This window comes from Triticum urartu, chromosome 4A (genome assembly GCF_056163025.1).
Source record: "Triticum urartu cultivar PI428250 chromosome 4A, HENAU_Tu73, whole genome shotgun sequence".
In the NCBI taxonomy this organism is placed as follows: Eukaryota; Viridiplantae; Streptophyta; class Magnoliopsida; order Poales; family Poaceae; genus Triticum; species Triticum urartu.
The window spans coordinates 173,944,962-173,970,596 of record NC_141876.1 but is presented as its reverse complement, the minus strand read 5'-3'; the positions used below and the strand labels follow the sequence as shown (position 1 = coordinate 173,970,596).

At 45.3% G+C, this 25,635-nt stretch overlaps 1 protein-coding gene across 1 annotated transcript in view; it reads right to left on the bottom strand.

Annotated features, from left to right (window-relative positions):
* LOC125554694 (protein NUCLEAR FUSION DEFECTIVE 4-like) overlaps positions 1 to 25,635 on the bottom strand; it is a gene marked incomplete at its 5' end in the record, with an annotated part of 70,049 nt that overhangs the window by 13,994 nt on the left and 30,420 nt on the right. Inside the window, 2 exons of the mRNA XM_087520345.1 lie at positions 825 to 873; positions 3,618 to 3,658. Coding sequence (XP_087376471.1) covers positions 825 to 873; positions 3,618 to 3,658 — 90 coding nt within the window. The remainder of the gene's footprint in view (positions 1 to 824; positions 874 to 3,617; positions 3,659 to 25,635) is intronic.

Below are 25,635 nucleotides of genomic sequence, written 5' to 3'. Positions count from 1 at the left end.
AACACCGGAAAGAAGCACACAAGATAGTAAACAACCAACACCTGAACATGGCATGATGCACAACCAAGTATGATGCATGTCCGGTTTAATGAAGCATGGCATGGCAAAGTGCACAAGCAATCCTACAACTTAAGTGGAGCTCGATATGCAACTCCGTTGCATATTGACGAAACAGCACGTGACTTATTTAGTTCTCTCCCGTTTGTGTACCCAACAATATTAAATGTTGATTAACATGGCAAGAGGGTGAAGCAAAGTAAAACTACCTATCTAGTCAAGTTTAAATGAGGCCGGAAGCAACGAACAACAATTCCGGTAAATCCCCATATGCATATATTAGGTTTGGTACTGTTCTGCCCTAAACCATATTTTATAGTTGTTAAACATGCAAAGTGGTGCCACCATGTTAAACTAGGCATTTTTCTACCCCATTTACATATAAAGTTTGTTACAAACCGAGTTACGGTTAAATAGTTATGAATTAAATCATTTTAGCAAGTTATTTAAGCAAAGTTAAACAACAGCATTATAAACATTTTGAACATGGATGGAAATGACATATTATGGAACTACACAAAATTCTAAGCAACTTTCATATATAAATCATTTTAATCCGGTGCATAGATGATGAGTTATTATATGCTTGAAACAGGAGGGTTTTTCTGTAAAAACTGCTGACTCTGAAAAATAGGAAAAACGTTCTATGTAAAAAAAACAGGATACAGGCCGGATCTGGTTGGCCCATCAGGTAAGGAAAAAGGAGGGCGCTGGGATGTGGGTGGCTCACCCATGGGCCTCGGCCCAGTCAGCGGGCTGCAGCAGACCGGCTGGAGCTGTGGGCCGCGGTCAACGGTGAAGGGGAGGGGACTGGGCCTAGGCACGTGGCTGGAGAGGAGATCGACCCGCTCGGGCGGGTTGACGATGCGGTCAACACGCGCGCAGTTGCCTGGCATTGCTCGATGCAGAAGGAAGCAGAGATCGCGGGGATGAACATGGCAAAGCAAGGACGTCGAAGGCTGATGGCGGCACGGCTGCAGAAACCTGGGACGGTGGCCGGCGGGAGGCAGCGAGGTTGGCCGGATCCGAACAGATCCGAGCGGGGCCGATCCATTCCCGGCGGTGGGAGACGACTCCGGTGCGGTGGAGCTCCAGCGGCGCGGGCGCAAAGCTTCAGGCAATCCTGGCATCGTCCCTGTGAGGGAGAGCTGGAGGAGCTCGGGCCTCAGGTGCGGGAGCAGAGGGGCCGAGGCGCCATGGTAGGGAAACGGCAGCAGCGGCGTGTTGGGGAACGTAGCAGAATTTTAAAATTTTCTACGCATCACCAAGATCAATCTATGGAGTCATCTAGCAACGAGGGAGAGAGGAGTGCATCTACATACCCTTGTAGATCCCGTGCGGAAGCGTTCAAGAGAACGGGGTTGATGGAGTCGTACTCGACGTGATCCAAATCCCCTATGACCTAGTGCCGAACGGACGGCACCTCCGCGTTCAACACACGTACGGTTGGGAAGACGTCTCCTCCAACTTGATCCAGCAAGGGGGAAGGAGAGGTTGATGAAGATCCAGCAGCACGACGGCGTGGTGGTGGAAGCAACGGTGATCTCGGCAGGGCTTCGCCAAGCGCAGGGAGACGGAGGAGTGTCACGGGAGGGAGAGGGAGAGGCCAGGGGCTTGGGTGCGGCTGCCCTCCCCCCCACTATATATAGGGTGCCAAGGGGGGCGCCGGCCCTAGGAGATCCAATCTCCTAGGGGGGGCGGCGGCCAAAGGGTGTGCCTTGCCCCCCAAGGCAAGGGTGGCGCCCCCACCCCTAGGGTTTCCAATCCTAGGCACAGGGGGAGGCCCAAGGGGGGCACACCAGCCCACTAGGGGCTGGTTCCCCTCCCACTTCAGCCCATGGGGCCCTCCGGGATAGGTGGCCCCACCCGGTGGACCCCCGGGACCCTTCCGGTGGTCCCGGTACAATACCGATTACCCCCAAAACTTTCCCGATGGCCGAAACTTGACTTCCTATATATAAATATTCACCTCCGGACCATTCCGGAACTCCTCGTGACGTCCGGGATCTCATCCGGGACTCCGAACAACTTTCGGGTTACCGTATACTAATATCTCAACAACCCTAGCGTCACCGAACCTTAAGTGTGTAGACCCTACGGGTTCGGGAGACATGCAGACATGACCGAGATGACTCTCCGGTTAATAACCAACAGCGGGATCTGGATACCCATGTTGGCTCCCACATGCTCCTCGATGATCTCATCGGATGAACCACGATGTCGAGGATTCAATCAATCCGTATACAATCCCCTTTGTCCATCGGTACGTTACTTGCCCGAGACTCGATCGTCGGTATCCCAATACCTTGTTCAATCTCGTTACTGGCAAGTCACTTTACTCATACCGTAATGCATGATCCCGTGATCAACCACTTGGTCACATTGAGCTCATTATGATGATGCATTACCGAGTGGGCCCAGAGATACCTCTCCGTCATACGGAGTGACAAATCCCAGCCTCGATTCATGCCAACCCACCAGACACTTTCGGAGATACCTGTAATGTACCTTTATAGTCACCCAGTTACTTGTGACGTTTGGCACACCCAAGGCACTCCTACGGTATCCGGGAGTTGCACAATCTCATGGTCTAAGGAAATGATACTTGACATTCAGAAAAGCTACAGCAAACGAACTACACGATCTTTGAGCTAAGCTTAGGATTTGGTCTTGTCCATCACATCATTCTCCTAATGATGTGATCCCGTTATCAATGACATCCAATGTCCATAGTCAGGAAACCATGACTATCCTTTGATCAACGAGCTAGTCAACTAGAGGCTCACTAGGGACGTGTTGTGGTCTATGTATTCACACATGTATTACGATTTCCGGATAACACAATTATAGCATGAACAATAGACAATTATCATGAACAAAGAAATATAATAATAACCATTTTATTATTGCCTCCAGGGCATATTTCCAACAGTCTCCCACTTGCACTAGAGTCAATAATCTAGTTCACATCGCCATGTGATTAACACTCATAGGTCACATCGCCATGTGACCAACATCCAAAGAGTTTACTAGAGTCACTAATCTAGTTCACATCACTATGTGATTAACACTCAATGAGTTCTGGGTTTGATCATGTTATGCTCGTGAGAGAGGTTGTAGTCAACGGGTCTGCCATATTCAGATCACTATGTATTTCGCAAAACTTTATGTCATATCGTAGATGCTGCTACCACGTTCCACTTGGAGCTATTCCAAATTGTTGCTCCATTATACGTATCCGGTATCTCTACTCAGAGCTATCTGGATAGGTGTTAACCTTGCATCGACGTAACTCTTTACGTCGAACTCTTTATCACCTCCATAACCGAGAAACATTTCCTTATTCCTCTAAGGATAACTTTGACCGCTATCTGGTGATCCACTCCTAGATCACCTTTGTACCCTCTTGCCAGACATGTGGCAAGGCACACATCTGGTGCGGTACTCAGCATGGCATACCGTATAGAGCCTATGACAAAAGCATAGGGGACGCCTTCGTCCTTCCTCTTTCTTCTGCCGTGGTCAATCTTCAAGTCTTACTCAACTTCACACCTTACAACTCAGGTAAGAACCCCTTCTTTGACTGATCTATTTTGAACTCCTTCAAAAACATGTGAAGGTGTGCGTTCTTTGAAAGTATCATCAAGCGTCTTGATCTATCTCTATAGATCTTGATGCCCAATATGTAAGCAGCTTTATCCAGGTCTTCCTTTGAAAATCACTCTTCAAACAACCGTTTATGCTTTCCAGAAATTCTACATTATTTCGAATCAACAATATGTCATCCACATATACTTATCAGAAATGTTGTAGTGCTCCCACTCAGTTTCTTGTAAATACAAGTTTCTAGCAAACATTGTATAAACCTAAAAGCTTCGATCACTCCATCAAAGCATATATTCCGACTCCGAGATGCTTGCTCTAGTCCATAGAAGGATTGCTAGAGCCAGCATACCTTTTAGCATCCTTAGGATCGACAAAACCTTTTATTGTATCACATACAACTTTTTCTTACGAAAACTGGTAAGAAAACTCGTTTTGACATCCATCTGTCAGATTTCATAATTGAAAAATACAGCTAATGCTAACATGATTCCGACGGACTTAAGCATCGCTACGGGTGAGAAATTCTCATCATAGTCAACTCCTTGAACTTGTGAAAAGATTCTTTCCCACAAGTCGAGCTTCATAAACGGTAACATTACCGCCCATGTCCGTCTTCTTCTTAAAGATCCATTTATCTCAATGGCTTGCCGATCATCGGGCAAGTCCACCAAAGTCCATACTTTGTTCTGATACATGGATCCTATCTCGGATTTCATGGCTTCTAACCATTTGTCGGAATACGGGGCCACCATCGCTTCTCCATAGCTCGTAGGTTCATTGTTGTCTAACAACATGATATCCAAGACAGGATTACCGTACCACTCAGGAGTAGTACATATCCTTGTCGACCTACGGGGTTCGATAGAAACTTGATCCGAAGCTTCATGATCACTATCATTAACTTCCTATTCAACAGATGTAGGCTCCACAGAAAACATCTTTCTGTGTTGCATCACTCTCTGGTTGAAATAAAGGTTCGACAACCTCATCAAGTTCTATCTTCCTCCCACTCAATTCTTTCGAGAGAAACTCCTTCTCGAGAAAGGACCCGTTCTTAGCGACAAACAATTTGCCCTCGGATCTGAGATAGAAGGTATACCCAACTGTCACCTTTGGGTATCCTATGAAGATGTGTTTGTCCGCTTTGGGTTCGAGCTTCTCCGGCCGAAGCCTTAAGCATCGCAGCCCCAAACATTAAGAAATGACAACTTTGGTTTCTTGCCAAACCAATGTTCAACGTCGTCTCAACGGACTTAGATGGTGCCCTATCTAAAGTGAATGCAGCTGTCGCTAATGCATAACCTCAAAATAATAGCGGTAGATCATAGATCACACCATATCTCATAAGGTTCGATTACGATGTCTGGATACACCATTACCTTGTGGTGTTCCAGGTGGCTTCAACTATGAAACAATTCCACAATGTCTTAAGTGATTGCCAAACTCATAACTCAGAAAATCCCCTTTTGATCAGATCGTAGGAACATGATCTTCTTGAAGGAAATATGCCCTAGAGGCAATAATAAAGTTATTATTTATTTCCTTATAATCATGATAAATGTTTATTATTTATGCTAGAATTGTATTAACCGGAAACAAAATACATGTGTGAATGCATAGACAAAAAAAGTGTCACTAGTATGCCTCTACTTGACTAGCTCGTTAATCAAAGATGGTTATGTTTCCTAACCATGAACAATGAGTTGTTATTTGATTAACGAGGTCACATCATTAGTTGAATGATCTGATTGACACGACCCATTCCATTAGCTTAGCACCCGATCGTTTAGTATGTTGCTATTGCTTTCTTCATGACTTATACATGTTCCTATAACTATGAGATTATGCAACTCCCGTTTACCGGAGGAACACTTTGGGTACTACCAAACGTCACAACGTAACTGGGTGATTATAAAGGAGTACTACAGGTGTCTCCAATGGTACATGTTGGGTTGGCGTATTTCAAGATTAGGTTTTGTCACTCCGATTGTCGGAGAGGTATCTCTGGGGCCCTCTCGGTAATACACATCACATAAGCCTTGCAAGCATTGTAACTAAGATGTTAGTTGTGAGATGATGTATTACGAAACGAGTAAAGAGACTTGCCGGTAACGAGATTGAACTAGGTATTGGATACCGACGATCGAATCTCGGGCAAGTAACATACCGATGACAAAGGGAACAACGTATGTTGTTATGCGGTCTGACCGATAAAGATCTTCGTAGAATATGTAGGAGCCAATATGGGCATCCAGGTCCCGCTATTGGTTATTGACCGGAGACGTGTCTCGGTCATGTCTACATTGTTCTCGAACCCGTAGGGTCCGCACGCTTAAGGTTACGATGACAATTATATTATGAGTTTATGCATTTTGATGTACCGAAGGTTGTTCGGAGTCCCGGATGTGATCATGGACATGACGAGGAGTCTCGAAATGGTCGAGACATAAAGATTGATATAGTGGAAGCCTATGTTTGGATATCGGAAGTGTTCCGGGTGAAATCGGGATTTTACCGGAGTACCGGGAGGTTACCGGAACCCCCCAGGAGCCATATGGGCCTTAATGGGCTTTAGTGGAAAGGAGAAAGGGGCAGCCCAAGGTGGCTGCGCACCTCCCCCCTCCCCTAGTCCTATTAGGACTAGGAGAAGGTGGCCGGCCCCCCTCTCCCTCTTTCCCCCTCGGGGAATCCTAGTCCAACTAGGATTGGGGGGGGAGTCCTACTCCCGGAAGGAGTAGGACTCCTCCTGCGCCCTCCTCCTAGGCCGGCTCCCCCCTCCCCCTTGGCTCCTTTATATACTGAGGCAGAGGCACCCCAGAAACACACAAGTTGATCCACGGGATCTATTCCTTAGCCGTGTGCGGTGCCCCCTGCCACCATATTCCTCGATAATACTGTAGTGGAGTTTAGGCGAAGCCCTGCTGCTGTAGTACATCAAGATCGTCACCATGCCGTCGTGCTGACGGAACTCTTCCCCGACACTTTGCTGGATCGGAGTCCGGGATCGTCATCGAGCTGAACGTGTGCTCGAACTCGGAGGTGCCGTAGTTTCGGTGCTTGATCGGTTGGATCGTGAAGACGTACGACTACTTCCTCTACGTCGTGTCAGCGCTTCCACAGTCGGTCTGCGTTGGGTACGTAGACAACACTCTCCCCCTCGTTGCTATGCATCACATGATCTTGCGTGTGCGTAGGAAATTTTTTGAAATTACTACGAAACCCAACAGTGGTATCAGAGCCTAGGTTATTTATGTTGATGTTATATGCACGAGTAGAACACAAGTGAGTTGTGGGCGATATAAGTCATACTGCCTACCAGCATGTCATACTTTGGTTCGGCGGCATTGTTGGACGAGACGACCCGGACCAACCTTACGCGTACGCTTACGCGAGACCGGTTCCCCCGACGTGCTTTGCACACAGGTGGCTTGCGGGCGACTGTCTCTCCAACTTTAGTTGAACCAAGTATGGCTACGCCCGGTCCTTGCGAAGGTTAAAACGGAGTCTATTTGACAAACTATCGTTGTGGTTTTTGATGCGTAGGTGAGATTGGTTCTTGCTTAAGCCCGTAGCAGCCACGTAAAACTTGCAACAACAAAGTAGAGGACGTCTAACTTGTTTTTGCAGGGCATGTTGTGATGTGATATGGTCAAGGCATGATGCTGAATTTTATTGTATGAGATGATCATGTTTTGTAACCGAGTTATCGGCAACTGGCAGGAGCCATATGGTTGTTGCTTTATTGTATGCAATGCAATCGCGATGTAATGCTTTACTTTATCACTAAGCGGTAGCGATAGTCGTGGAAGCATAAGATTGGCGAGACGAGAACAATGCTACGATGGTGATCAAGGTGTCGCGCCGGTGACAATGGTGATCACGACGGTGCTTCGAAGATGGAGATCACAAGCACAAGATGATAATGGCCATATCATATCACTTATATTGATTGCATGTGATGTTTATCTTTTATGCATCTTATCTTGCTTTGATTGACGGTAGCATTTTAAGATGATCTCTCACTAATTATCAAGAAGTGTTCTCCCTGAGTATGCACCGTTGCGAAAGTTCTTCGTGCTGAGACACCGTGTGATGATCGGGTGTGATAGGCTCTACGTTCAAATACAACGGGTGCAAAACAGTTGCACATGCGGAATACTCAGGTTATACTTGACGAGCCAAGCATATACAGATATGGCCTCGGAACACGGAGACCGAAAGGTCGAGCGTGAATCATATAGTAGATATGATCAACATAACGATGTTCACCATTGAAAACTACTCCATCTCACATGATGATCGGTTATGGTTTAGTTGATTTGGATCACGTAATCACTTAGAAGATTAGAGGGATGTCTATCTAAGTGGGAGTTCTTAAGTAATTTGATTAATTGAACTTAAACTTATCATGAACTTAGTACCTGATAGTATCTTGCTTGTTTATGTTGATTGTAGATAGATGGCTCGTGCTGTTGTTCCGTTGAATTTTAATGCGTTCCTTGAGAAAGCAAAGTTGAAAGATGATGGTAGCAATTACACGGACTGGGTCCGTAACTTGAGGATTATCCTCATTGCTGCTCAGAAGAATTATGTCCTGGAAGCACCGCTGGGTGCCAGGCCTGCTGCTGGAGCAACAACAGATGTTATGAACGTCTGGCAGAGCAAAGCTGATGACTACTCGATAGTTCAGTGTGCCATGCTTTACGGCTTAGAATCGGGACTTCAACGACGTTTTGAACGTCATGGAGCATATGAGATGTTCCAGGAGTTGAAGTTAATATTTCAAGCAAATGCCCGGATTGAGAGATATGAAGTCTCCAATAAGTTCTATAGCTGCAAGATGGAGGAGAACAGTTTTGTCAGTGAGCATATACTCAAAATGTCTGGGTATAATAATCACTTGATTCAATTGGGAGTTAATCTTCCGGATGATTGCGTCATTGACAGAATTCTCCAATCACTGCCACCAAGCTACAAAAGCTTCGTGATGAACTATAATATGCAAGGGATGAACAAGACTATTCCCGAGCTCTTCGCAATGCTGAAAGCTGCGGAGGTAGAAATCAAGAAGGAGCATCAAGTGTTGATGGTTAACAATACCACTAGTTTCAAGAAAAAGGGCAAAGGGAAGAAGAAGGGGAACTTCAAGAAGAACGGCAAGCAAGTTGCTGCTCAAGAGAAGAAACCCAAGTCTGGACCTAAGCCTGAAACTGAGTGCTTCTACTGCAAGCAGATTGGTCACTGGAAGCGGAACTTCCCCAAGTATTTGGCGGATAAGAAGGATGGCAAGGTGAACAAAGGTATATGTGATATACATGTTATTGATGTGTACCTTACTAGAGCTCGCAGTAGCACCTGTGTATTTGATACTGGTTCTATTGCTAATATTTGCAACTCGAAATAGGGACTACGGAATAAGCGGGCACTGGCAAAGGACGAGGTGACGATGCGCGTGGGAAACGGTTCCAAAGTCGATGTGATCGCGGTCGGCACGCTACCTCTACATCTACCTTCGGGATTAATATTAGACCTAAATAATTGTTATTTGGTGCCAGCGTTGAGCATGAACATTATATCTGGATCTTGTTTAATGCGAGACGGTTATTCATTTAAATCAGAGAATAATGGTTGTTCTATTTATATGAGTAATATCTTTTATGGTCATGCACCCTTGAAGAGTGGTCTATTCTTATTGAATCTCGATAGTAGTAATACACATATTCATAATGTTGAAGCCAAAAGATGCAGAGTTGATAATGAAAGTGCAACTTATTTGTGGCACTGTCGTTTAGGTCATATCGGTGTAAAGCGCATGAAGAAACTCCATACTGATGGACTTTTGGAACCACTTGATTATGAATCACTTGGTACTTGCGAACCGTGCCTCATGGGCAAGATGACTAAAACATCGTTCTCCGGTACTATGGAGAGAGCAACAAATTTGTTGGAAATCATACATACCGATGTATGTGGTCCGATGAATATTGAGGCTCGTGGCGGATATCGTTATTTTCTCACCTTCACAGATGATTTAAGCAGATATGGGTATATCTACTTAATGAAACATAAATCTGAAACATTTGAAAAGTTCAAAGAATTTTAGAGTGAAGTTGAAAATCATCGTAACAAGAAAATAAAGTTTCTACGATCTGATCGTGGAGGAGAATATTTGAGTTACGAGTTTGGTGTACATTTGAAAAATTGTGGAATAGTTTCGCAACTCACGCCACCCGGAACACCACAGCGTAACGGTGTGTCCGAACGTCGTAATCGTACTTTACTAGATATGGTGCGATCTATGATGTCTCTTACAGATTTACCGCTATCATTTTGGGGTTATGCTTTAGAGACAGCCGCATTCACGTTAAATAGGGCACCATCAAAATCCGTTGAGACGACGCCTTATGAACTGTGGTTTGGCAAGAAACCAAAGTTGTCGTTTCTTAAAGTTTGGGGCTGCGATGCTTATGTGAAAAAGCTTCAACCTGATAAGCTCGAACCCAAATCGGAGAAATGTGTCTTCATAGGATACCCAAAGGAGACTGTTGGGTACACCTTCTATCACAGATCCGAAGGCAAGACATTCGTTGCTAAGAATGGATCCTTTCTAGAGAAGGAGTTTCTCTCGAAAGAAGTGAGTGGGAGGAAAGTAGAACTTGACGAGGTAACTGTACCTGCTCCCTTACTGGAAAGTAGTACATCACAGAAAACTGTTTCAGTGACACCTACACCAGTTAGTGAGGAAGCTAATGATAATGATCATGAAACTTCAGATCAAGATACTACTGAACCTCATAGATCAACCAGAGTAAGATCCGCACCAGTGTGGTACGGTAATCCTGTTCTGGAAGTCATGCTACTAGATCATGATGAACCTACGAACTATGAAGAGGCGATGGTGAGCCCAGATTCCGCAAAGTGGCTTGAAGCCATGAAATCTGAGATGGGATCCATGTATGAGAACAAAGTATGGACTTTGGTTGACTTGCCCGATGATAGGCAAGCAATTGAGAATAAATGGATCTTCAAGAAGAAGACTGACGCTGATGGTAATGTTACTGTCTACAAAGCTCGACTTGTCGCAAAAGGTCTTCGGCAAGTTCAAGGGATTGACTACGATGAGACCTTCTCACCCGTAGCGATGCTTAAGTCTGTCCGAATCATGTTAGCAATTGCCGCATTTTATGATTATGAAATTTGGCAGATGGATGTCAAAACTGCATTCCTGAATGGATTTCTGGAAGAAGAGTTGTATATGATGCAACCAGAAGGTTTTGTCGATCCAAAGGGAGCTAACAAAGTGTGCAAGCTCCAGAGATCCATTTATGGACTGGTGCAAGCCTCTCGGAGTTGGAATAAATGCTTTGATAGTGTGATCAAATCATTTGGTTTTGTACAGACTTTTGGAGAAGCCTGTATTTACAATAAAGTGAGTGGGAGCTCTGTAGCATTTCTGATATTATATGTGGATGACATATTACTAATTGGAAATGATATAGAATTTCTGGATAGCATAAAGGGATACTTGAATAAGAGTTTTCAATGAAAGACCTCGGTGAAGCTGCTTACATATTAGGCATTAAGATCTATAGAGATAGATCAAGACGCTTAATTGGACTTTCACAAAGCACATACCTTGACAAAGTTTTGAAGAAGTTCAAAATGGATCAAGCAAAGAAAGGGTTCTTGCCTGTGTTACAAGGTGTGAAGTTGAGTCAGACTCAATGCCCGACCACTGCAGAAGATAGAGAGAAAATGAAAGATGTTCCCTATGCTTCAGCCATAGGCTCTATCATGTATGCAATGCTGTGTACCAGACCTGATGTGTGCCTTGCTATAAGTCTAGCAGGGAGGTACCAAAGTAATCCAGGAGTGGATCACTGGACAGCGGTCAAGAACATCCTGGAATACCTGAAAAGGACTAAGGATATGTTTCTCGTTTATGTCGGTGACAAAGAGCTAATCGTAAGTGGTTACGTCGATGCGAGCTTTGACACTGATCCGGATGATTCTAAATCGCAAACCGGATACGTATTTACATTAAACGGTGGAGCTGTCAGTTGGTGCATTTCTAAACAAAGCGTCGTGGCGGGATCTACGTGTGAAGCGGAATACATAGCTGCTTCGGAAGCAGCAAATGAAGGAGTCTGGATGAAGGAGTTCATATCCGATCTAGGTGTCATACCTAGTACATCGGGACCAATGAAAATCTTTTGTGACAATACTGGTGCAATTGCCTTCGCAAAGGAATCCAGATTTCACAAAAGGACCAAACACATCAAGAGACGGTTCAATTCCATCCGGGATCTAGTCCAGGTGGGAGACATAGAGATTTTCAAGATACATACGGATCTGAATGTTGCAGACCCGTTGACTAAGCCTCTTCCACGAGCAAAACATGATCAGCACCAAGGCTCCATGGGTGTTAGAATCATTACAGTGTAATCTAGATTATTAACTCTAGTGCAAGTGGGAGACTGAAGGAAATATGCCCTAGAGGCAATAATAAAGTTATTATTTATTTCCTTATAATCATGATAAATGTTTATTATTCATGCTAGAATTGTATTAACCGGAAACAAAATACATGTGTGAATACATAGACAAACAAAGTGTCACTAGTATGCCTCTACTTGACTAGCTCGTTAATCAAAGATGGTTATGTTTCCTAACCATGAACAATGAGTTGTTATTTCATTAACGAGGTCACATCATTAGTTGAATGATCTGATTGACATGACCCATTCCATTAGCTTAGCACCCGATCATTTAGTATGTTGCTATTGCTTTCTTCATGACTTATACATGTTCCTATAACTATGAGATTATGCAACTCCCGTTTACCGGAGGAAAACTTTGGGTACTACCAAACGTCACAACGTAACTGGGTGATTATAAAGGAGTACTACAGGTGTCTCCAATGGTACATGTTGGGTTGGCGTATTTCGAGATTAGGTTTTGTCACTCCGATTGTCGGAGAGGTATCTCTGGGGCCCTCTCGGTAATACACATCACATAAGCCTTGCAAGCATTGTAACTAAGATGTTAGTTGTGAGATGATGTATTACGGAACGAGTAAAGAGACTTGCCGGTAACGAGATTGAACTAGGTATTGGATACCGACGATCGAATCTCGGGCAAGTAACATACCGATGACAAAGGGAACAACGTATGTTGTTATGCGGTCTGACCGATAAAGATCGTCGTAGAATATGTAGGAGCCAATATGGGCATCCAGGTCCCGCTATTGGTTATTGACCGGAGACGTGTCTCGGTCATGTCTACATTGTTCTCGAACCCGTAGGGTCCGCACGCTTAAGGTTACGATGACAGTTATATTATGAGTTTATGCATTTTGATGTACCGAAGGTTGTTCGGAGTCCCGGATGTGATCATGGACATGACGAGGAGTCTCGAAATGGTCGAGACATAAAGATTGATATATTGGAAGCCTATGTTTGGATATCGGAAGTGTTCCGGGTGAAATCGGGATTTTACCGGAGTATCGGGAGGTTACCGGAACCCCCCGGGAGCCATATGGGCCTTAATGGGCTTTAGTGGAAAGGAGAAAGGGGCAGCCCAAGGTGGCTGCGCACCTCCCCCCTCCCCTAGTCCTATTAGGACTAGGAGAAGGTGGCCGGCCCCCCTCTCCCTCTTTCCCCCTCGGGGAATCCTAGTCCAACTAGGATTGGGGGGGGGGAGTCCTACTCCCGGAAGGAGTAGGACTCCTCCTGCGCCCTCCTCCTAGGCCGGCGCCCCCCTCCCCCTTGGCTCCTTTATATACTGAGGTAGAGGCACCCCAGAAACACACAAGTTGATCCACGGGATCTATTCCTTAGCCGTGTGCGGTGCCCCCTGCCACCATATTCCTCGATAATACTGTAGCGGAGTTTAGGCGAAGCCCTGCTGCTGTAGTACATCAAGATCGTCACCATGCCGTCGTGCTGACGGAACTCTTCCCCGACACTTTGCTGGATCGGAGTTCAGGGATCGTCATCGAGCTGAACGTGTGCTTGAACTCGGAGGTGCCGTAGTTTCGGTGCTTGATCGGTTGGATCGTGAAGACGTACGACTACTTCCTCTACGTCGTGTCAGCGCTTCCGCAGTCGGTCTGCGTTGGGTACGTAGAAAACACTCTCTCCCTCATTGCTATGCATCACATGATCTTGCGTGTGCGTAGGAATTTTTTTGAAATTACTACGAAACCCAACACTTCTTTGTTATGATGATTCTTAACTTCACTCTGAAATCGCTTGAACTTTTCAAATGTTTCAGACTTGTGCTTCATTAGGTAGATATACCTATATCTACCCAAATCGTCAGTGAAGATCAGAAAATAGTGATATCCACCGCACGCTTCAATTCTCATTGGATCACACGCATCAGCATGCATGATTTACAACAAGTCACTTGCCCGTTTCATTGTACCTGAAAACGGGGTCTTAGTCATCCTGCCCATGAGGCATGGCTCGCGTGTGTCAAGTGATTCAAAATCAAGTGACTCCAAACATCCATCGACATGGAGTTTCTTCATGCATCCTACGCCAATATGACCTAAGTGGCAGTGCCACGAGAAAGTGGTACTATCATTATTAACTCTACATCTTTTGGCGTGAACATGTGTATTACCACGACCGAGATTCAGTGAACCATTCACATAGGGTGCATGACCATGAAAGGTATCATTCATGTAAACAGAATAACCATTGTTCTCTAACTTAAATGAATGACCGTATTGCAATGAACATGATCTAATCATATTCATGCTCAACGTAGACACCTGATAATATTTATCTAGGTTCAATACTAATCCCGAAGGCAGATGGAGCGTGCGATGGTGATCTCATCAACTTTGGAAACACTTCCAACACACATCGTCACCTTGCCCTTAGCTAGTCTCCGTTTAGTCCGTAGATTTTTCTTCAAGTCACCAATAATAGCAACTGAACCGGTATCCAATACCCAGGTGCTGCCAGGAGTACTAGTGAGGCACACATTAATAACACGTATATACTTTGAAGTTGCCAGCCTTCTTATCTACCATGCATTTGGGGTAATTCCGCTACCAGTGACCGTTCCCCTTACAATAGAAGCACTTAGTCTCGGGTTTGGGTTCAACCTTGGGTTCCTTCACTGGAGCAGCTGTTGGAAATATGCCCTAGAGGCAATAATAAAAGCATTATTATTATATTTCTTTGTTCATGATAATTGTCTTTATTCATGCTATAATTGTATTATCCGGAAATCGTAATACATGTGTGAATAACAGACACCAACATGTCCCTAGTAAGCCTCTAGTTGACTAGCTCGTTGATCAACAAATAGTCATGGTTTCCTGGCTATGGACATTGGATGTCATTGATAACGGGATCACATCATTAGGAGAATGATGTGATGGACAAGACCCAATCCTAAGCATAGCGCAAGATCATGTAGTTCGTTTGCTAGAGCTTTTCCAAATGTCAAGTATCTTTTCCTTTGACCATGAGATCGTGTAACTCCCGGATACCGTAGGAGTGCTTTGGGTGTACCAAATGTCACAACGTAACTGGGTGACTATAAAGGTGCACTACAGGTATCTCCGAAAGTGTCTGTTGGGTTGACACGGATCGAGACTGGGATTTGTCACTCCGTATGACGGAGAGGTATCACTGGGCCCACTCGGTAATGCATCATCATAATGAGCTCAAAGTGACCAAGTGTCTGGTCACGGGATCATGCATTACGGTACGAGTAAAGTGACTTGCCGGTAATGAGATTGAACGAGGTATTGGGATACCGACGATCGAATCTCGGGCAAGTAACATACCGATTGACAAAGGGAATTGCATATGGGGTTGCTTGAATCCTCGACATCGTGGTTCATCCGATGAGATCATCGTGGAGCATGTGGGAGCCAACATGGGTATCCAGATCCCGCTGTTGGTTATTGACCGGAGAGCGATCTCGGTCATGTCTACATGTCTCCCGAACCCGTAGGGTCTACACACTTAAGGTTCGGTGACGCTAGGGTTGTAGGGATATGTATATGCAGTAACCCGAATGTTGTTCGGAGTCCCGGATGAGATCTCGGACGTCATGAGGAGTTCCGGAATGGTCCGGAGGTAAAGAATTATATATAGGAAGTACTATTTCGGCCATCGGGACAAGTTTCGGGGTTATCGGTATTGTACCGGGACCACCGGAAGGGTCCCGGGGGCCCACCGGGTGGGGCCACCTAGGTGCCTTGGGGGGGAGGGAAACCCCCCTTGGCCGCCGCCCCACCCTAGGAGATTGGATCTCCTAGGGCCGGCGCCCCCCCTTGGCCCTCCTATATATAGTGAGGGAAGGAGGGCTTTTCTCCCACGCCTTTGGTTGCCTCCTTCTCCCTCTCCAACACCTCCTCCTCCTCCATAGCGCTTGGCGAAGCCCTGACGGAGTACTGCAGCTCCATCATCACCACGCCGTCGTGCTGCTGCTGGTGCCATCTCCCTCAACCTCTCCTTTCCCCTTGCTGGATCAAGAAGAAGGAGACGTGGCTGTTCCGTACGTGTGTTGAACACGGAGGTGCCGTCCGTTCGGTGCTAGGATCTTCGGTGATTCGAATCACGTCGAGTACGACTCCCTCATCCACGTTCTTTGAACGCTTCCGCTCGCGATCTACAAGGTACGTAGATGCATCTAATCACTCGTTGCTAGATGAACTCCTAGATGGATCTTGGTGAAACCGTAGGAAAATTTTTGTTTTCTGCAACGTTCCCCAACAATGGCATCATGAGCTAGGTCTATGCGTAGTTCTCTTGCACGAGTAGAACACAATTTGTTGGGGGCGTTGATGTTGTCAACTTTCTTGCCGCTACTAGTCTTATCTTGCTTCAACGGTATTGTGGGATGAAGCGGCCCGGACCAACCTTAAACTTACGCTTACGTGAGACCGGTTCCACCGACTAACATGCACAAGTTGCATAAGGTGGCTGGCGGGTGACTGTCTCTCCTACTTTAGTTGGAGCAGATTCGATGAAAAGGGTCCTTATGAAGGGTAAATAGAAGTTGACAAATCACGTTGTGGCTTTCACATAGGTAAGAAAACGTTCTTGCTAGAACCCTACTTCAGCCACGTAAAACTTGCAAACAACAATTAGAGGACGTCTAACTTGTTTTTGCAGCAAATGCTTTGTGATATGATATGGCCAAAGTTGTGATGAATGATGAATGATCTATATGTGATGTATGAGATGTTCATACTATTGTAATAGGAATCACGACTTGCATGTCGATGAGTATGACAACCGGCAGGAGCCATAGGAGTTGTCTTTATTTTTGTATGACCTGCGTGTCATTGAGAAACGCCATGTAAATTACTCTACTTTATTACTAAACGCGTTAGCCATAGTAGTAGAAGTAATAATTGGCGAGCAACTTCATGGAGACACAATGATAGAGATCATGATGATGGAGATTATGGTGTCATGCCGGTGACAAGATGATCATGGAGCCCCAAGATGGAGATCAAAGGAGCTATGTGATATTGGCCATATCATGTCACTATTATTATTTGATTGCATTTGATGTTTATCATGTTTTGCATCTTGTTTACTTAGAACGACGGTAGTAAATAAGATGATCCCTTACAACAATTTCAAGAAGTGTTCTCCCCTAACTGTGCACCGTTGCTAAAGTTCGTCGTTTTGAAGCACCACGTGATGATCGGGTGTGATAGATCCTTACGTTCACATACAACGGGTGTAAGACAGTTTTACACATGCAAAACACTTAGGGTTAACTTGACGAGCCTAGCATGTGCATAGACATGGCCTCGGAACACAGAAGACCAAAAGGTCGAGCATGAGTCGTATCGAAGATACGATCAACATGAAGATGTTCACTGACGTTGACTAGTCCGTCTCACGTGATGATCGGACACGGCCTAGTTAACTCGGATCATGTTATACTTAGATGACTGGAGGGATGTCTATCTAAGTGGGAGTTCATTGAATAATTTGATTAGATGAACTTAATTATCATGAACTTAGTCTAAAATCTTTACAATATGTCTTGTAGATCAAATGGCCAACGTAGTCCTCAACTTCAATGCGTTCCTAGAGAAAACCAAGCTGAAAGACGATGGCAGCAACTACACGGACTGGGTTCGGAACCTGAGGATCATCCTCATAGCTGCCAAGAAAGATTATGTCCTACAAGCACCACTAGGTGACGCACCTATTCTCCCTGCAGAACAAGACGTTATGAACGCTTGGCAGGCACATACCGATGACTACTCCCTCGTTCAGTGCGGCATGCTTTACAGCTTAGAGCCGGGGCTCCAAAAGCGTTTTGAGAGACACGGAGCATATGAGATGTTCGAAGTGCTGAAAATGGTTTTCCAAGCTCATGCCCGGGTCGAGAGATATGAAGTCTCCGACAAATTCTTCAGCTGTAAGATGGAGGAAAACAGTTCTGTCAGTGAGCACATACTCACTATGTCTGGGTTGCATAACCGCTTGACTCAGCTGGGAGTTAATCTCCTGGATGACGCGGTCATTGACAGAATCCTCCAGTCGCTCCCACCGAGCTACAAGAGCTTTGTGATGAACTTCAATATGCAGGGGATGGAAAAGACCATTCCTGAAGTATTTGCTATGCTGAAATCAGCAGAGGTAGAAGTCAAGAAGGAACATCAAGTGTTGATGGTCAATAAAACCACTAAGTTCAAGAAGGGCAAGGGTAAAAAGAACTTCAATAAGGACGGCAAGGAAGTTGCCGCGCCCGGGAAGCAAGCTGCCGGGAAGAAGTCAAAGAATGGACCCAAGCCTGAGACGGAGTGCTTTTATTGCAAAGGGAAGGGTCACTGGAAACGGAACTGCCCCAAATACTTAGCGGACAAGAAGGCCGGCAACACCAAAGGTATATTTGATATACATGTAATTGATGTGTACCTTACCAGTACTCGTAGTGACTCCTGGGTATTTGATACCGGTGTCGTTGCTCATATTTGTAACTCACAGCAGGAGCTGCGGAATAAATGGAGACTGGCGAAGGACGAGGTGACGATGCGCGTCGGGAATGGTTCCAAGGTCGATGTGATCGCCGTCGGCACGCTAACTCTACATTTACCTACGGGATTAGTTATAAACCTCAATAATTGTTATTTAGTGCCAAGTTTGAGCATGAACATTGTATCAGGATCTCGTTTAATACGAGATGGCTACTCATTTAAATCCGAGAATAATGGTTGTTCTATTTATATGAGAGATATGTTTTATGGTCATGCTCCGATGGTCAATGGTTTATTCTTTATGAATCTCGAGCGTGATGCTACACATATTCATAGTGTGAGTACCAAAAGATGTAAGGTTGATAATGATAGTCCCACATACTTGTGGCACTGCAGCCTTGGTCACATAGGTGTCAAACGCATGAAGAAGCTCCATGCTGATGGACTTTTAGAGTCTCTTTATGAATCATTTGACACGTGCGAACCATGCCTCATGGGTAAAATGACTAAGACTCCGTTCTCAGGAACAATGGAGCGAGCAACCAACTTATTGGAAATCATACATACTGATGTGTGCGGTCCAATGAGTGTTGAGGCTCGCGGTGGCTATCGTTATGTTCTCACCCTCACTGATGACTTGAGTAGATATGGGTATGTCTACTTAATGAAACACAAGTCTGATACCTTTGAAAAGTTCAAGGAATTTCAGAGTGAGGTTGAAAATCAACGTGACAGGAAAATCAAGTTCCTGCGATCAGATCGTGGAGGAGAATACTTGAGTCACGAGTTTGGTACACACTTAAGAAAATGTGGAATAGTTTCACAACTCACGCCGCCTGGAACACCTCAGCGTAATGGTGTGTCCGAACGTCGTAATCGCACTCTATTAGATATGGTGCGATCTATGATGTCTCTTGCCGATTTACCACTATCCTTTTGGGGCTATGCTTTAGAGACTGCCGCATTCACTTTAAATAGGGCACCGTCGAAATCCGTTGAGACGACACCGTTTGAATTATGGTTTGGGAAGAAACCTAAGCTATCATTTCTAAAATTTTGGGGATGCAATGCTTATGTCAGGAAACTTCAACCTGAAAAGCTCGAACCTAAATCGGAAAAATGCATCTTCATAGGATACCCTAAAGAAACTATTGGGTATATCTTCTACCTCAGATCCGAAGGCAAGATCTTTGTTGCCAAGAATGGGTCCTTTCTAGAGGAAGAGTTTCTCTCGAAAGAAGTAAGTGGGAGGAAAGTAGAGCTTGATGAAGTATTGCCTCTTGAACCAGAAAATGGCGCAACTCAAGAAAATGTTCCTGAGGTGCCAGCACCGACTAGAGAGGAAGTTAATGATAATGATCAAGATACTTCTGATCAAGCTCCTGCTGAAATTCGAAGGTCCACAAGGACACGTTCCGCACCAGAGTGGTACGGCAACCCTGTCTTGGAAATCATGTTGTTAGACAACAGTGAACCTTCGAACTATGAAGAAGCGATGGCGGGCCCGGATTCCGACAAATGGCTAGAAGCCATGAAATCCGAGATAGGATCCATGTATGAAAACGAAGTATGGACTTTGACTGACTTGCCCATTGAACGGCGAGCCATAGAAAATAAATGGATCTTTAAGAAGAAGACAGACGCGGATGGTAATGTGACCATCTATAAAGCTCGGCTTGTCGCTAAGGGTTATCGACAAGTTCAAGGGGTTGACTACAATGAGACTTTCTCACCGGTAGCGAAGCTAAAGTCCGTCCGAATCATGTTAGCAATTGCCGCATTCTACGATTATGAGATATGGCAAATGGACGTCAAAACGGCATTCCTTAATGGTTTCCTTAAGGAAGAATTGTATATGATGCAGCCGGAAGGTTTTGTCGATCCTAAGAATGCTGACAAGGTGTGCAAGCTCCAACGCTCGATTTATGGGCTGGTGCAAGCATCTCGGAGTTGGAACATTCGCTTTGATGAGATGATCAAAGCGTTTGGGTTTATGCAGACTTATGGAGAAGCCTGCGTTTACAAGAAAGTGAGTGGGAGCTCTGTAGCATTTCTCATACTATATGTAGATGACATACTTTTGATGGGAAATGATATAGAACTCTTGGACAGCATCAAGGCCTACTTGAATAAGAGTTTTTCAATGAAGGACCTTGGAGAAGCTGCTTATATATTAGGCATCAAGATTTATAGAGATAGATCAATACGCCTCATAGGTCTTTCACAAAGCACATACCTTGATAAGATTTTGAAGAAATTCAAAATGGATCAGTCAAAGAAAGGGTTCTTGCCTATTTTGCAAGGTGTAAGATTGAGCTCGGCTCAATGCCCGACCACGGCAAAAGATAAAGAAGAGATGAGTGTCATCCCCTATGCTTCAGCCATAGGATCTATTATGTATGCCATGCTGTGTACCAGACCTGATGTAAACCTTGCCGTAAGTTTGGTAGGAAGGTACCAAAGTAATCCCGGCAAGGAACACTGGACAACGGTCAAGAATATCCTGAAGTACCTGAAAAGGACAAAGGACATGTTTCTCGTTTATGGAGGTGACGAAGAGCTCGTCGTAAAGGGTTACGTCGACGCTAGCTTCGACACAGATCTGGATGACTCTAAGTCACAAACCGGATACGTGTATATGTTGAATGGTGGAGCAGTGAGCTGGTGCAGCTGCAAGCAGAGCGTCGTGGCGGGATCTACATGTGAAGCAGAGTACATGGCAGCCTCGGAGGCAGCACATGAAGCAATATGGGTGAAGGAGTTCATCACCGACCTAGGAGTCATACCCAATGCGTCGGGGCCAATCAAACTCTTTTGTGACAACACTGGAGCTATTGCACTTGCCAAGGAGCCCAGGTTTCACAAGAAGACAAGGCACATCAAGCGTCGCTTCAACTCCATTCGTGAAAATGTTCAAGATGGAGACATAGAGATTTGTAAAGTACATACGGACCTGAATGTAGCAGATCCATTGACTAAACCTCTCCCTAGGGCAAAACATGATCAACACCAGAATTCCATGGGTGTTCGATTCATCACAATGTAACTAGATTATTGACTCTAGTGCAAGTGGGAGACTGTTGGAAATATGCCCTAGAGGAAATAATAAAAGCATTATTATTATATTTCTTTGTTCATGATAATTGTCTTTATTCATGCTATAATTGTATTATCCGGAAATCGTAATACATGTGTGAATAACAGACACCAACATGTCCCTAGTAAGCCTCTAGTTGACTAGCTCGTTGATCAACAGATAGTCATGGTTTCCTGGCTATGGACATTGGATGTCATTGATAACGGGATCACATCATTAGGAGAATGATGTGATGGACAAGACCCAATCCTAAGCATAGCGCAAGATCGTGTAGTTCGTTTGCTAGAGCTTTTCCAAATGTCAAGTATCTTTTCCTTTGACCATGAGATCGTGTAACTCCCGGATACCGTAGGAGTGCTTTGGGTGTACCAAACGTCACAACGTAACTGGGTGACTATAAAGGTGCACTACAGGTATCTCCGAAAGTGTCTGTTGGGTTGACACGGATCGAGACTGGGATTTGTCACTCCGTATGACGGAGAGGTATCACTGGGCCCACTCGGTAATGCATCATCATAATGAGCTCAAAGTGACCAAGTGTCTGGTCACGGGATCATGCATTACGGTACGAGTAAAGTGACTTGCCGGTAACGAGATTGAACGAGGTATTGGGATACCGACGATCGAATCTCGGGCAAGTAACATACCGATTGACAAAGGGAATTGCATACGGGGTTGCTTGAATCCTCGACATCGTGGTTCATCCGATGAGATCATCGTGGAGCATGTGGGAGCCAACATGGGTATCCAGATCCCGCTGTTGGTTATTGACCGGAGAGCGATCTCGGTCATGTCTACATGTCTCCCGAACCCGTAGGGTCTACACACTTAAGGTTCGGTGACGCTAGGGTTGTAGGGATATGTATATGCAGTAACCCGAATGTTGTTCGGAGTCCCGGATGAGATCCCGGACGTCACGAGGAGTTCCGGAATGGTCCGGAGGTAAAGAATTATATATAGGAAGTACTATTTCGGCCATCGGGACAAGTTTCGGGGTTATCGATATTGTACCGGGACCACCGGAAGGGTCCGGGGACCCACCGGGTGGGGCCACCTGTCCTGGGGGGCCACATGGGCTGTAGGGGGTGCGCCTTGGCCTACATGGGCCAAGGGAACCAGCCCCAAGAGGCCCATGCACCTAGGGTTACAAGGGGAAAGAGTCCTAGGAGGGGAAGGCACCTCCTAGGTGCCTTGGGGGGGAGGGAAACCCCCCTTGGCCGCCGCCCCACCCTAGGAGATTGGATCTCCTAGGGCCGGTGCCCCCCCTTGGCCGTCCTATATATAGTGAGGGAAGGAGGGCTTTTCTCCCACGCCTTTGGTTGCCTCCTTCTCCCTCTCCAACACCTCCTCCTCCCCCATAGCGCTTGGCGAAGCCCTGACGGAGTACTGCAGCTCCATCATCACCACGCCGTCGTGCTACTGCTGGTGGCATCTCCCTCAACCTCTCCTTTCCCCTTGCTGGATCAAGAAGAAGGAGACGTGGCTGTTCCGTACGTGTGTTGAACACGGAGGTGCTGTCCGTTCGGTGCTAGGATCTTCGGTGATTCGAATCACGTCGAGTACGACTCCCTCATCCACATTCTTTGAACGCTTCTGCTCGCGATCTACAAGGTACGTAGATGCATCTAATCACTCGTTGCTAGATGAACTCCTAGATGGATCTTGGTGAAGCCGTAGGAAAATTTTTGTTTTCTACAACGTTCCCCAACAGCAGCAACTGGTTTGCCATCCATGAAGTTTCCCTTCTAGCCCTTGCCCTTCTTGAAACCAGTGGTCTTGTTAAACCATCAACACTTGATGCTCCTTCTTGATTTCTACCTTTTGCGGTCCTAAGCACCGCGAACAGCTCCGGGATCAACTCCATCCCTTGCATGTCATAGTTCATCATGAAGATCTAGTAGCTTAGTGATAGTGTCTAGAGAACTCCATCAAGCACTATCTTATCTGGAAGTTTAACTCCCACTTGATTTAAGTGATTGCAGTACCCAGACATTCTGAACACATGCTCACTAGCTGAGCTATTCTCCTACATCTTGTTGGCAAAAGAACTTGTTAGAGGTCTCACACCTCTCAACACGGGCATGATCCTGAAATCCCAATTTCAGCTCTTGGAACATCTCATATGTTCTATGGCGTTCAAAACGTCATTGGAATCCCGATTCTAAGCCGTAAAGTATGGTGCATTAAACTATCAAGTAGTCATCAGGATGTGTCTGTCAGGTGTTCACAACATCCACAGACGACGTTGTAGGGATTTGCACATCGAGCGGTGTATCAAAGACGTAAGCCTTCTGTGTAGCAGTGAGGACACTCCACGGACTACGGACCTAGTCCGCATCATTGCTTACAATATCTTTCAACTTAATCTTTCTCTAGGAACATATTGAAACAGGGAGCTACAACGTGAGCTATTTATCTACAACATAGTTGCAAAGACAATTTAGACTATGTTCATGATAATTAAGTTCATCTAATCAAATTACTCAATGAACTCCCACTCAGATAGACATCCCTCCAGTCATCTAAGTGAAACATGATTCGAGTTAACTAGGCTGTGTCCAATCATCACGTGAGACGGACTAGCCAACATCGGTGAACATCTTCATGTTGATCGTATCTCCTATACGACTCATGCTCGACCTTTCGGTCTTCCGTGTTCCGAGGCCATGTCTGTACATGCTAGGCTCGTCAAGTCAACCTAAGTGTATTGCCTGTGTAAATATGGCTTACACCCGTTGTATTCGAACGTTAGAATCTATCACACCCGATCATCACGTGGTGCTTCGAAACAACGAACCTTCGCAACGGTGCACAGTTAGGGGGAACACTTACTTGAAATTATTATGAGGGATCATCTTATTTAAGCTACCGTCGTTCTAAGCAAATAAGATGTAAAACATGATAAACATCACATGCAATCAAATAGTGACATGATATGGCCAATATCATTTGCTCCTTTTGATCTCCATCTTTGGGGCTCCATGATCATCGTTGTCACCGACATGACACCATGATCTCCATCATCGTGTCTTCTTGAAGTTGTCTTGTCATCTATTACTTCTACTACTATGGCTAACACTTTAGCAATAAAGTAAAGTAATTACCTGACGTTTAAGTTGACACGCAGGTCATAAATAAATTAAGACAACTCCTATGGCTCCTGCCGGTTGTCATACTCATCGACATGCAAGTCGTGATTCCTATTACAAGAACATGATCAATCTCATACATCACATATATCATTTATCACATCCTTTTGGCCATATCACATCACAAGGCATATGCTGCAAAAACAAGTTAGACGTCCTCTAATTGTTGTTGCAAGTTTTTACGTGGCTGCTATAGGTTTCTAGCAAGAACGTTTCTTACCTACGCCAAAACCACAACATGAATTGCCAATTTCTATTTACCCTTCATAAGGACCTTGTTCATCGGATCCGATCCGACTAAAGTGGGAGAGACAGACACCCGCCAGCCACCTTATGCAACTAGTGCATGTCAGTCGGTGGAACCAGTCTCACGTAAGCGTACGTGTAAGGTCGGTCCGGGCCGCTTCATCCCACGATGCCGCCGAATCAAGATAAGACTAGTAACGGCAAGCAAATTGACAATATCGACGCCCACAACTGCTTTGTGTTCTAGTCGTGCATAGTAACTATGCATAGACCTAGCTCATGATGCCACTGTTGGGGAATGTAGCAGAATTTTAAAATTTTCTACGCATCACCAAGATCAATCTATGGAGTCAACTAGCAACGAGGGAGAGAGGAGTGCATCTACATACCCTTGTGGATCGCGTGCGGAAGCGTTCAAGAGAACGGGGTTGATGGAGTCGTACTCGACGTGATCCAAATCACCGATGACCTAGTGCCGAACGGACGGCACCTCCGCGTTCAACACA